Source organism: Oncorhynchus mykiss, chromosome 12, assembly GCF_057628025.1.
Source record: "Oncorhynchus mykiss isolate SJ-2025 chromosome 12, ASM5762802v1, whole genome shotgun sequence".
In the NCBI taxonomy this organism is placed as follows: Eukaryota; Metazoa; Chordata; class Actinopteri; order Salmoniformes; family Salmonidae; genus Oncorhynchus; species Oncorhynchus mykiss.
Genome location: NC_143033.1, coordinates 84646494 through 84658628, shown reverse-complemented (window position 1 = coordinate 84658628; position 12135 = coordinate 84646494). Strand labels below are relative to the sequence as shown.

General features: G+C 43.3%; 3 protein-coding genes across 5 annotated transcripts in view; all 3 read right to left on the bottom strand.

Moving 5' to 3' along the window:
• Positions 1-1036, bottom strand: part of LOC110538600 (interferon-induced 35 kDa protein homolog) — a 9436-nt gene extending 8400 nt beyond the window's left edge. Inside the window, exons 1-3 of one of the 2 annotated variants that reach the window (XM_090193758.1) lie at positions 846-994; positions 412-448; positions 254-331 (exon numbers count right to left, since the gene is read on the bottom strand). In XM_090193758.1, coding sequence (XP_090049884.1) covers positions 254-331; positions 412-423 — 90 coding nt within the window. In that variant the 5' untranslated portion in view covers positions 424-448; positions 846-994. Of the gene's footprint in view, positions 1-253; positions 332-411; positions 449-845 lie in introns of both variants that reach the window. The other variant, XM_090193757.1, reaches the window with a different exon arrangement.
• Positions 1037-3839: 2803 nt separating this feature from the next.
• On the bottom strand, positions 3840-6527 carry LOC110538598 (large ribosomal subunit protein eL27). 2 transcript variants are annotated; one of them, XM_021625512.3, is made up of 5 exons: positions 6429-6527; positions 5615-5697; positions 5305-5474; positions 4618-4728; positions 3840-4446 (listed from the first exon to the last, which is right to left on the bottom strand). In XM_021625512.3, the coding sequence occupies exons 2-5, from the start codon at positions 5693-5695 to the stop codon at positions 4398-4400; spliced, it is 411 nt and encodes a 136-aa protein (XP_021481187.1). In that variant the 5' UTR covers positions 5696-5697; positions 6429-6527; the 3' UTR covers positions 3840-4397. The 2 variants fall into 2 exon arrangements, with proteins under 2 accessions (XP_021481187.1, XP_090049887.1); XM_090193761.1 differs by having other exon boundaries at positions 5960-6486.
• Positions 6528-7020: 493 nt separating this feature from the next.
• On the bottom strand, positions 7021-12135 carry LOC110538597 (RUN domain-containing protein 1). The gene is made up of 5 exons (XM_021625511.3): positions 11486-12135; positions 10373-10531; positions 10057-10255; positions 9828-9923; positions 7021-9739 (listed from the first exon to the last, which is right to left on the bottom strand). Exons 1-5 carry the CDS (start codon positions 11876-11878, stop codon positions 8877-8879), a joined length of 1710 nt encoding a protein of 569 aa, XP_021481186.2. The 5' UTR covers positions 11879-12135; the 3' UTR covers positions 7021-8876.

Sequence of the window (12135 nt, the reverse complement as noted above, 5' to 3'; positions counted from 1 at the left end):
AGTGACTATGCATAGATAAACAGCGAGTAGCAGCAGTGTTAAAAACAAATGTAAATAGTCCTGGTGGCCATTTCATTGTATTCTGGCTTGGGGGTAGAAGCTGTTAAGGAGCCTTTTGGTCCTAGACTTAGCGCTTGGGTACCCTTGCCGTTTTAGCAGAGAGAAATGTCTATGACTTGGATGACTTGGGTGACTGGAGTCAGACAATTTTTTGAGCTTTCCCAATTAATATCCTTTCTTTGGTAAAATATACCTTGCATTTGCTGATAGCATTTAGGATTCCATCCAAGGTGTTTTGTGATCCCTGGCTGTCTGTAATTAAGGAGAAATCCTGAAAAACAATTCCATTCCATTAGGTCAGGCCTGTTTACAAAAATGATAAGACTCACTGAAGATTGGGTTCCCCCTTACCTCATCACACATGACTGTCGGAGAAATTGACGCTAATCTGTAAAGAGTATAAAATGTCGTGGAAAATGTGAAGTAGGCCCAATTTATAATGAAAAAGAGCTGTGACAGATCAAAAGACCAATTACTGGAAAAAATATCAGAGTTGGACTTGCTGTCTAAACGCAGCCAACGTCTCCACTGACTAGTGTAGGTTACACTTTATAAAATGATAAGTAGTTTGAAACTATCTAGTTGAAAGCTTTCGGTATTCATATAGCTAGCTACACATTCCTTTTTGAGTCGGTCCGACTATCAACGCGTCCAAGTACCATTGACCGTTCATTTGAAGTCTTTAACAAAAAAGTATGACTCTTAACACATATCCAATCTATTTTAAATTAAAACATTAATTTAGTTACGATTTTATAGAAGACAAAGCGGAGTCAACCACTTACTGTAGTTAGCTGTTGTGAAGTGGTACGTCTTTTTCTTTCAGTTTCAGTTTCTTCAAAACGAGACGGCAGATTTCGACAAGAGGTAGGCACTTGGGTAGCCAGCACAGCACTCAATACACCAGCTTTTACTGAGTATACATACAGTTGAAGTCGGAAGTCGACACACACCTTAGCCAAATACATTTAAACTACGTTTTTTCACAGTTCCTGACATTTAATCCTAGTAAAAAAGTCCCTGTTTTAGGTCAGTTAGGAAGACCACTTTATTTTAAGAATGTGAAAAGTCAGAATAATAGTAGAGAGAATGATTTATTTCAGCTTTTATTTCTTTCATCACATTCCCTGTGGGTCAGAAGTTAACATATACTCAATTAGTATTTGGTAGCATTGCCTTTAAATTTTTTAACTTGGGTCAAACGTTTTGGGTATCCTTCCACAAGCTTCCCACAATAAGTTGGGTGAATTTTGGCCCATTCCTCCTGACAGAGCTGGTGTAACTGAGTCAGGTTTGTAAGCCTCCTTGCTCACACACACTTTTTCAGTTCTGCCCACAAATTGTCTATGGGGTTGAGGTCAGGGCTTTGTGATGGCCACTCCAATACCTTGAGACTTTGTTGTCCTTAAGCCATTTTGCCACAACTTTGGAAGTAAGCTTGGGGTCATTGTCCATTTGGAAGACCCATTTGCGACCAAGCTTTAACTTCCTGACTGATGTCTTGAGATGTTGCTTCATTATATCCAGATAATTTTCCATCCCCATGCAATCTATTGTGTGAAGTGCACCAGTCCCTCCTGCAGCAAAGCACCCCCACAACATGATGCTGCCACCCCCATGCTTCACGTTTGGGATGGTGTTCTTTGGTTTGCAAGCCTCCCCTTTTTCCTCCAAACATAATGATGGTCATTATGGCCAAACAGTTCTATTTCTGTTTCATCAGACCAGAGGACATTTCTCCAAAAACTACGATCTTTGTCCGCATGTGCAGTTGCAAACCGTAGTCTGGCTTTTTTATGGCGGTTTTGGAGCAGTGGCTTCTTCCTTGCTGAGCGGCCTTTCAGGACATGTCGATATAGGACTCGTTTTACTGTAGATATAGATACTGTTGTACCTGTTTCCTCCAGCATCTTCACAAGGTCCTTTGCTGTTGTTCTGGGATTGATTTACACTTTTCGCACCAAAGTACGTTCATCTCTAGGAGACAGAACGCATCTCCTTCCTGAGCCGTATGATGGCTGCGTGGTCCCATGGTGTTTATACTTGCGTACTATTGTTTGTACAGATAAACATGGTACCTTCAGGCATTAGGAAATTGCTCCCAAGGACGAACCAGAATTGTGGAGGTCTACAATTTATTTTCCTGAGGTCTTGACTGATTTCTTTTGATTTTCCCATGATGTCAAGCAAAGAGGCACTGAGTTTGAAGATAGGCCTTGAAATACATCCACAGGTACACCTCCAATTGACTCAAATTATGTCAATTAGCCTATCAGAAGCTTCTAAAGCCATGACATAATTTTCTGGAATTTTCCAAGCTGTTTAAAAGTACAGTCAACTTAGTGTATGTAAACTTCTGACCCACTGGAATTGTGATCCAGGGAATTATGTGAAATAATGAAATAATCTGACTGTAAACAAGTGTTGGAAAAATTACTTGTGTCATGCACAAGTAGATGTCCTAAACGACTTGCCAAAACTATAGTTTGTTAACAAGAAATTTGTGGAGTGGTTGAAAAACGAGTTTTAATGATTCCAACCTAAGTGTATGTAAACTTCCGATTTCAACTGTATATATAAACTCAGCAAAAAAAGAAACATCCTCTCACTGTAAATATTTACATTAACATAACAAGATTCAACAACTGAGACATAAACTGAACAAGTTCCACAGACATGTGACTAACAGAAACGGAATAATGTGTCCCTGAACAAAGGGGGGGTCAAAATCAAAAGTAACAGTCAGTATCTGGTGTGGCCACCAGCTGCAGGTCATCTCCTCCTCATGGACTGCACCAGATTTGCCAGTTCTTGCTGTGAGATGTTACCCCACTCTTCCACCAAAGCACCTGCAAGTTTCCGGACATTTCTGGGGGGGAATGGCCCTAGCCCTCACCCTCTGATCCAACAGGTCCCAGATGTGCTCAATGGGATTGAGATCCGGGCTCTTCGCTGGCCATGGCAGAACCCTGACATTCCTGTCTTGCAGGAAATCACGCACAGAACGAGCAGTATGGCTGGTGGCATTGTCATGCTGGAGGGTCATGTCAGGATGAGCCTGCAGGAAGGGTACCACACGAGGGAGGAGGATGTCTTCCCTGTAACGCACAGCGTTGAAATTGCCTGCAATGACAACCTCAGTCCGATGATGCTGTGACACACCGCCCCAGACCATGACGGACCCTCCACCTCGATCCCGCTCCAGAATACAGGCCTCGGTGTAACGCTCATTCCTTTGACGATAAACGGTGAGACAAAACTGCAACTCGTCAGTGAAGAGCACTTTTTGCCAGTCCTGTTGCCCATAGGCAATGTTGTTGCCAGTGATGTCTGGTGAGGACCTGCCTCAGCCTATAGCGGACAGTCTATGCACTGATGGAGTGATTGTGCGTTCCTGGTGGAACTCAAGCAGTTGTTGCCATCCTGTACCTGTCCTGCATGTGTGATGTTCAGATCCTGTGCAGGTGTTGTTACGTGGTCTGCCACTGCGAGTACGATCAGCTGTCCATCCTGTCTCCTTGTAGCGCTCTTAGGCGTCTCCACAGTAGACATTGCAATTTATTGCCCTGGTCACATCTGCAGTCCTCATGCCTCCTTGCAGCATGCCTAAGGCACATTCACAGTTGAGCAGGGACCCTGGGCATCTTTCTTTTGGTGTTTTTCCCCAGTGTCAGTAAAAAGGCCTGTCTTAAATTGTCATAACTGTGACCTTAATTGCCTACTGTCTGTAAGCTGTTAGTGTCTTAATGATCCTTCCACAGGTGCATGTTCATTCATTGTTTATTGCTCATTGAACAAGCACAGGTATTGTTTATTGCTCATTGAACAAGCACAGGTATTGTTTATTGCTCATTGAACAAGCACAGGTAAGTGTTTAAACCCCTTTACAATGAAGATCTGTGAAGTTACTTTGATTTTTCTGAATTATTTTTTAAAGACAGGGTCCTGAAAAAGGGATGTTAATTTTTTTGCTGAGATACATAAAATGACCTTGAATAGATTTCAGGTGTGCTAGTGGCTGGGAAACAGGCACGTTCAGTAGCTTGGTGACCACTGTGCCAATTTGAGTGTTGAAATGGAAATTAGCTAAACGTATAAGGACAAGATTGTACTTCACTGCGCTTCCAACAAATTTCCACTTATTTGACTTGTCAATGCCATGTTCACACAAGTCTGGTTGGGCCAATAAGTGAATTCATGACATGAACATTGTCATTAACAAGCAGCTTTTGTAAGCTTAATCTCCAAAACATCTTACACTTGTCAATAAAACCACAAATGAAAACACCAGTCAATGTTTTTTTTATTATACATTTATTAGTGAAACCAATGAACGCCTAGAATCTAAGCTTCTGGAAGAACCATTTGTTCTTGCCTGTCTTGTACCTGTGGATAGAAAAAAAACATTTTATAAAAGGTTTTCAATGGAGATGAAAAAGCGTGATATTTAATTATCCTATAGTAGTTAAGCTACTTGTATCATGTGTCAGATATTACCAGGACAAGGAACCTGTGCATTTCTCACAAGTCCTGGTTCCTGGTGTGGGAAAGACTCACCTCTCCTCAAACTTAATCTTGGCCTCCCGCCTGGCTTTGCGTTTCAGGGCAGGGTCTCTGAAGACATCCTTGTTGACGACTGTTTTGTCCAGAGGAATGTCCACAGAGTATCTGAGCACAGGGAAAAACACAGCAAGACACTTAGTAAGACAGCTAAGGCAATTTCCTATAACGACACAAACACAAGTGGATAAAACTTCACCTACTCTGAACATTCCAAGAATCAAGAATGAAAATCAAACCAAGCCACCTATCAAGTTCACTAAGTACAGACAAAATTGATGCATGCAGAGATGAAATGGATTGAACAGCCATAGACTTCACTAGCATGCTGACCCAAACCGTACTTTGCTGGCTCAGATATCTCTTTCCAGCACAGCAACTGCAACTATGGTGGATATGGATGCATAACCAGGCCAGCTCAGTACAACTTGGCTTAGGAGTGCGAAAGGGTAGTTCACCACATCCAATAGAATAGGGTCCACTCAGTACACCATATATACATTCCTTGATATTGCATCCCACTTAATAGATCCCTGCCAGTTTGGTCACTGCCAGAATTCCATGAAAATGTGGACATATTACATGGATGCAATACTGCTAGTCACCTACAGTTTAGTCTCACATGTCAGCCACCTAAACCACCATTACTCCCATCCTATATTCCCATGTCCACCTGGCACTGACCTGGTGGGCATGAGGTGATTGTAGTTGTACACCTTTACGAAAGCCTTGATCTTGGACCTCTTGGCAACCTTCTTCTTGCCCATGGTTGTGGTCACTTTGCGGGGGTAGCGGTCAATGCCAGAGACCAGTGCATGGCTATAAGGGCGGTCTGAGGTACCATCATCAATGTTCTGTAGGAAGAGAATCAATATAGTTAGCTGTTCAGTTATGTGTTTATGGACCACATTGCAAGAGGATTTTCCAAGCAAACAGTAACTAATGAAACGGAGTGAAACATGCACATTTAACAATAACCCAGGATCAAAATTACCTTGACGATAACAGCTTTACGACCAGCGTAGCGCCCAGCAAGGACCATCACCACCTTCCCAGGTTTCATGAATTTGCCCATCTCTGGGTGACAAGAGAAGTGAGTTACAAAAGAAAAGCATTATTACTAGACAAGAAGCCATGGAATGGTCAATGTGGGACAATATTCACTGCTTCTAGATAAAATATTCTACTGATAGCTACAGAATATTGGTATGCTATTAGCTAAACTACGTCTGCTTGGACGTCAGATGACCAAAGACTGAACGAGATTGCAGGAGCAACAACGACGTAAAGTAGCCAAGTCATGCAACGAAAAACAGTATTTTATGAAAAGTTAAATTACATAATGTATTGACTGAAGTAGGTGTTAACCAACGTTCTTCAGCTGTTTTTCAGCCTTAGGTCAATTTGACTCGTTCTATTGTCCAGCCTAGCTAGACAGCCATCACTGTTTATTTACCTAGCTAGCTTAACGTTATCATTTAGGCAATATGTTGTATACATTCAAATAGGCAACCGAACGCCATTAACCGAGCACATTGTGGTTATCCGATTATATAAAATTACATAACCGAAGTGGTTGGATTTGAATCGACATGAACCTCATCAAGCAAGCTGCCATGTTGAAACGCTATCTATATGGATAGCAGACACTATATAATCACACATTTTTCCAATGTAAAATTAAGGGAAATTATCACCAAACCCGGATCGTAAACGTATACTTTAGGGTAAAAAAACAACTAAGAAGTATGTAAACGTCAGGATTTATCAAGATGGTTGAAGATTATTGCGTTGAGAATTTCACTCACTGGTGCTATTCTGTGGCCACTGTTAGCAGGAAAGGAAGTTGAGAAAATTTTCGTGACCTTTGACATCAAATCAACGATGCGTCATTTCCGCCGAGCGGAACACCTCTATGCTCAGAACTGGTCCTGGAACAGTTCCTTTATTTTGGAACGTCATAAAAAAAAAATGCAAATCAGTTAAGAACAAATCCTTATTTACAATGATGGCCTATCCTAAACCGGACGACCCTGGGACAATTGTGGGATTCCTGATCACAGCCGGTTGTGATACAGCCCAGGATCGAACCAGGTTCTGCAGTGATGCCTCTAGCACTGAGATGCAGTGCGCCACTCAGGAGTCATTTATGTCAAGCTTATAAAAGGGAACCTAGAGTCAGCCCTATATTGAGTTTCTTTGTGATGTGGGAATCAAGGCGTCCTATTCAGTTGTTGGCACAGTTGCCAGTGTTATCTGATGCTGCTATGCAAAGTGAAGGCCTGCAATTTGACTAAACTAAAGACAAAAGTGTCAGGCATCATTATTACCCCTGTATTTTATGTGACTTATTAATGTGCATTGACAACAAGTGTGTTGAAAGCAATGAATGGGCTGAAATAGGTTTTTGAAATAGTTTATTTTCTCACATTCATAGTTATTGAACAAAAACAATAAACAGCTGTATACATTTTTCTCAATCTGACCAGTAGGGTATGCACAGAATAACAAAAACAAATCAGAGACAGTAACTGTCTCATTTTTCATACATAAATGTACATTCCTTAGTAGTAGTATTGTGATGTGTACATCTATGTTTGTGTTAACAGTAGTTTTGACATGAGCACAGTGCATTTGAAAAGTAACAATGCAGGCTAAATGAAGGGGGTATTGATATTCACACTAACACATCAGAAGTATGCAAACCAAAGTATCCCTTTCGATGTAGGACAACCTGTCCTCCCATACACTACATGGAGATGCACACCAGTAAAGCACAGAACAGATCCAAGCATAGTCTGGTAGTGGTCCGGCTGAGGCATTTGCAATTTACTATACAACAAAATAGAAATATATCTCAATACAATACCATAAGAGAACAGAACAGAAAGTCTGGGAGCAGCACTTAACCAATAACAAAGTAGGTAACACCTTAATATGAGGGTTGGAAAAACCATACCAGGGATGATAACAGTTTTCACTCATGTGGAAATTAACAGTATCTATGGTTTGTACATTCAGCTTTTCAGGATACACCCCATGTGATTCACATGTAATAGGAAGATTTCACTTCAAGTGGTTTTCATTCACCATTCAAAAAACGAATAGAAACAGAGAAAACGATCACATCCCACAATAATCTTAAATATTAGATGATTAAATATGTAATTACATAAGCTAAATAGTTAAATCATATATGTTCATTTATTTTTTAAATCACTTCCATTTGGACCAGTAAAGCAGCAGTTAATACAGGGTCTCTACGTTATCCACCTTTAAGACACGTTAGGCAGGTTCTGCTTATTTCTCAACGGAGACACTACATGCTGCATGAGTTATCATTTTGATTTTCAGAACACTTGTGACATCTTTAGAATTTTGACCTCTCTTGTACATTCATTGGTGAGAGCATACACTGTTGCCACGTTCATTTGACCTGAGTGCATTGAATAGTGTGCGTCTTCTGTGAACACAACAGTGGAGCTTTGAGTAACCACAGACAGAGAGCAATGCTCTGTGAATGTGAACTGTAGTAACCCATATTATTCTCTTCTGTAGAGAACACAAAATGTACAGTTTAGTGACAGTGCAGGATACTGGTCTGTTTTTGCCCATACTACAGAGTTTGGGGAGGGAATGACTATACATTTGGTCACATTGATGATTACCCATTCTATAGATAATCATTATACAGTAGTGAATTACAATAAAAGGCCAACCTCACGATATTATCTGCATAGGTCTGAGCTACTGTATCTCATCTCCATAGGGACAAGTCAAACAACATCACATAAAGGAAGTGTTTCCTAAGGGGAGGCAACAAGCTCCATATAATGCAATGTAACAAGTCATTAAGATCTTGATATGCTGCTCCCTTTGTGTGGTTATGGGGGGCATGGATAAATTAAATGTTAGTTACAGATTTGCTATATAAAAATCAGATTTGCTATATAATGCATCTCAACATTGCACACTTGATTTTTGTTGAACAGCTTCGCACGGAATTCATGCCATGTTTTAGACAGGATGCTAACAAAAATGTTTTGACCCAATGATACATTTAAAGTAAAACAGATAAAGAAACATTAGCACAAATCTTTTATGCCAATTATAATTTCAGCACTTGAGGGAGACCCAAACCATGCCTTCCAGTCCTCAAGGGCCAGTTGATTGTATTATTTTTTTACCCTTAAATCAGGCCTGGTAACCATGTGAGCTGAAAGCATGGTTTTTGGGTGTCTCTCGACAGTCCCTTCTCAGAAGGCATCCTTGATGTTCTTGAGCTGCCTCACAGCCAGGTCCACCGGCAGGTTAAACTTGAGGTGGCTGATTCGTCCCAGGATGCGCAGGGCTCCCTCGAAGCCTGTCTGGGCCATGTAGCTCCAGTGCTGGTAGTGCGGGTGCACCAAGGCCCCTGACTTGCAAAGCAGGTTAATCCATGACACTAGCCTCTGCTCATTCAGAGCCATGCATACCAGAGCCTTGAACTCTGAGTCTGCTCCTCGCTTGTAGCGATCGTGCTCCAGCAACACTGAGTGAATGGCCCAGAGCAGAGACTGCTTGGGTGTGACAGTGACCGGATTGCCCGCAACAGGTAGGCTGAAGGACTGCGAGAGCTGGCGGGCTGGCGACTCCACGAAGGCCTTGCCGTTTTTGGAGTGGTAATACTTGACAAAGAGCTCCCAGGGGTGGATGGTTGTTGGGCCAGGTCTGTAGGGCAGCAGGCAGGAGATGGGGGCCAGCACCAGGCTCATGCCCTGAGAGGGGGAGTAGAGACCGTGGGCTAGCAGGTCTCTCAGAGCCATGGCCAGCTCCTTCCTCACTGAGCCAGTGAGCTCATCACGGGACCCCAAGGACAAGCTGCTGTTGTAGCTGACCACATGATCTACTGAGGGCTGTCTGCACGAGGCCTGCACTCGAACCCGGTCTACAGCCCCCTCCAGACGCTGAAGCAGAGGGCTGTAGTCCTGACCCCCTTTACCCTGCGACCACATGCTCTGGGGAACATGGCCAGCCACACAGCCAAACTGGCTCACTGCAAAGATCTGCAGCACAGCCAGGGCCCGCTGGATCAGCTGCAAGCCCGTCTGCCTCATCTTCTGGGCCTGCTCTGGGTCCACTATGGGTAGGAGAAGAGAATCGTTAAAACAGATGTATTGTGAGTGATGTTGTAGAGCCTATGATAATAATGCTGGCTGATAACTGACTTTTCTTCCTCCCTCCAGGGGCTCTTGTGTTGGGCCCTGCTGTCCTCGGCTGCTGGCTGGGTTCACCGCCAGACAGAAGAGGGTTCCCTACCTCATCTGTTGGGTAAAGGGAAAATACAGTAGTAAGTCAGAATATTGGTGGAATATTTCGGTAACAAAGTGTGTATTAGTGAGCTTCCAAGAAACCTAACCACAGCCAAAATGGCATCCCAGGCCCACTGCCACCTACCCTGGATGAAGTTGATAAACATCTCTAGGTCCCTGATCTGGGTCTTGAGCTGGTCCACCAGCTGCTCCTTGACCCTGGCTGGGTTGACTATTTGAGCGATGGCAGCGTCCACTCTCTGTCTTAGCTCCTCAGGCGTCAGGTTCCCTATATCCTCATTGAAGTTCACATCCAGCTTTTTGATCAACTCGTCAATGATTACCTGGCAGTGGAAGAGTGGAACCGTCATGGGTATTACCAGGACATTACACATTGGGAGGAAACAACATTGTATAGAATAGATTTTTGGGAGACTTCTGGTACATGAACGGAGCCCTACCTTCTGTCTCTCCATGACCACAGACTGGGGCAAGGAGTCGTAGCTGCCCTCCTGGTAGGCATAGCGCTCCAGGTCATCCAACTGGGTCTTCAGCTGGACGATGAGCTCCTTCTGCTTCTCCCTCTGGACCTCCAGACGCTCCCTCTTCTCCCTCTCACTCTGTGTGGAGAAGAGAGAACACAGAATACACTGTCAGTGGAGGACTGGGGTGTACAAAGGGGACAGGGAGTGATGGGGAGGGTCTATACACAGCCCTTATTCATCATGCATGTTTACTAAAGACAGACTTAACAGATGCTGGAGAGGAACAGAGAGCTGTAGCCATACTCACCAGGTCCTCCTACAAGTAAAGCATGTAGACACAGAGGAAATCAGAAAAAGTAAACCTTTAATCAAAGACAGTATTACATCATCTCGAAGGTAAATGGAGAGTTGCATGGAGTAAACAATGGAGTTTGGTTTAGTTGTGCATACAGAAGCAATTATTACAGAGGTCAGGTCTGATATCTGTAATAATAGTGATAATGATCTTCTGGAAGCATGTTAACTGAGCCTGTGAGTCACTTATTGTGCTGATGAGATACTACAATTTTCTATCTTCCTCTGGAGATAACAGATCTCAGGGAACAGAACAGAGAGCACAGCCTTGATATTTTGATGCAAACCAAAGCCTTAATCAAAAGCCAGGTAGCCTCCCGGATAATTTAATTTCCTGTGAGATGTTTGACAAGACGGTGGCTGCTACTGCCTGTATGTGTGTGTGTGTGCACATGTTTCCGAGTGTTGCATCCCAGAGTGTGTCTGAGTCTATATGTGTCCATTGGTCATCATCACAGCTATCCTACTGACACTGAATGATGACCAGTCTACATAAGTAAGGGCAGCGGATGTTGGTGTAGGCCTAAATTGGTGTCTGCCTGTGGTCTGTTTTGTGGGGGACTAACATAACCTATTTTTCTACACATAATGGATAGCTTATAGCTTGCATAATCACACAACCTCAAGCAATTGAGTGTTTGTGTTGACATTTTCCCACTTACTGAAGAAGAACCATTGTTTACATTCTTAGATCTACCAAGTCTGACCAACCGTGGGCTAGATGGACTACTTTACCGCGTTTTCAAGCTGTTGAGAGTCCTGTGGCCTGCATCCCACAACGTGAGGACAGCCTTTGAAGGCAAACTCCTCGAGTTCTACCAGCATCCTCTCCTTCTCATCAGTTGGAGCGTGAACTATCTGCTTCAAGCGGAACTGCACTTGTGCAAAATGAGATGTCAACGCGAGGAGCGAGGAATTCAGCAGGCCCTGTTCGTCCTCCAGTTTCCTCAATCTTGCGACCATCTCCGTCTCACCAGACGCAGCTGAGCCTTTCCTCCTCGGCTCGACCGCGTTTCCCTTCCCGCTCTCATCCTCCGGACTGGCTACAGCGCCGACGGGCGCCCATCGCTCGCCAGCCCCAGCAAAGGCAGCTTCGCTGTCCGAGGTTGACAGTTCCTCTGTCGACATATTTGAAAGGTAATAAAGACAACGTTGTCCTCCGATATTGTCAACTGGAAACGACGCTTTGTTTTATCGTTTATGTACACCGTTTAGAAATTAAAAGAATTACCACCGATGAAGCAGGTGCATCGCCATCTTGAAAGATTCATACGTCAAACGTCATAAACAGTGCCACCTCATCGTAAAAGCACTGATCTGGTGGGCATATGAACTGCCTGCAAGAAACAGCAATATGCCATTTGCTATCCGTAGCATAACTTCCC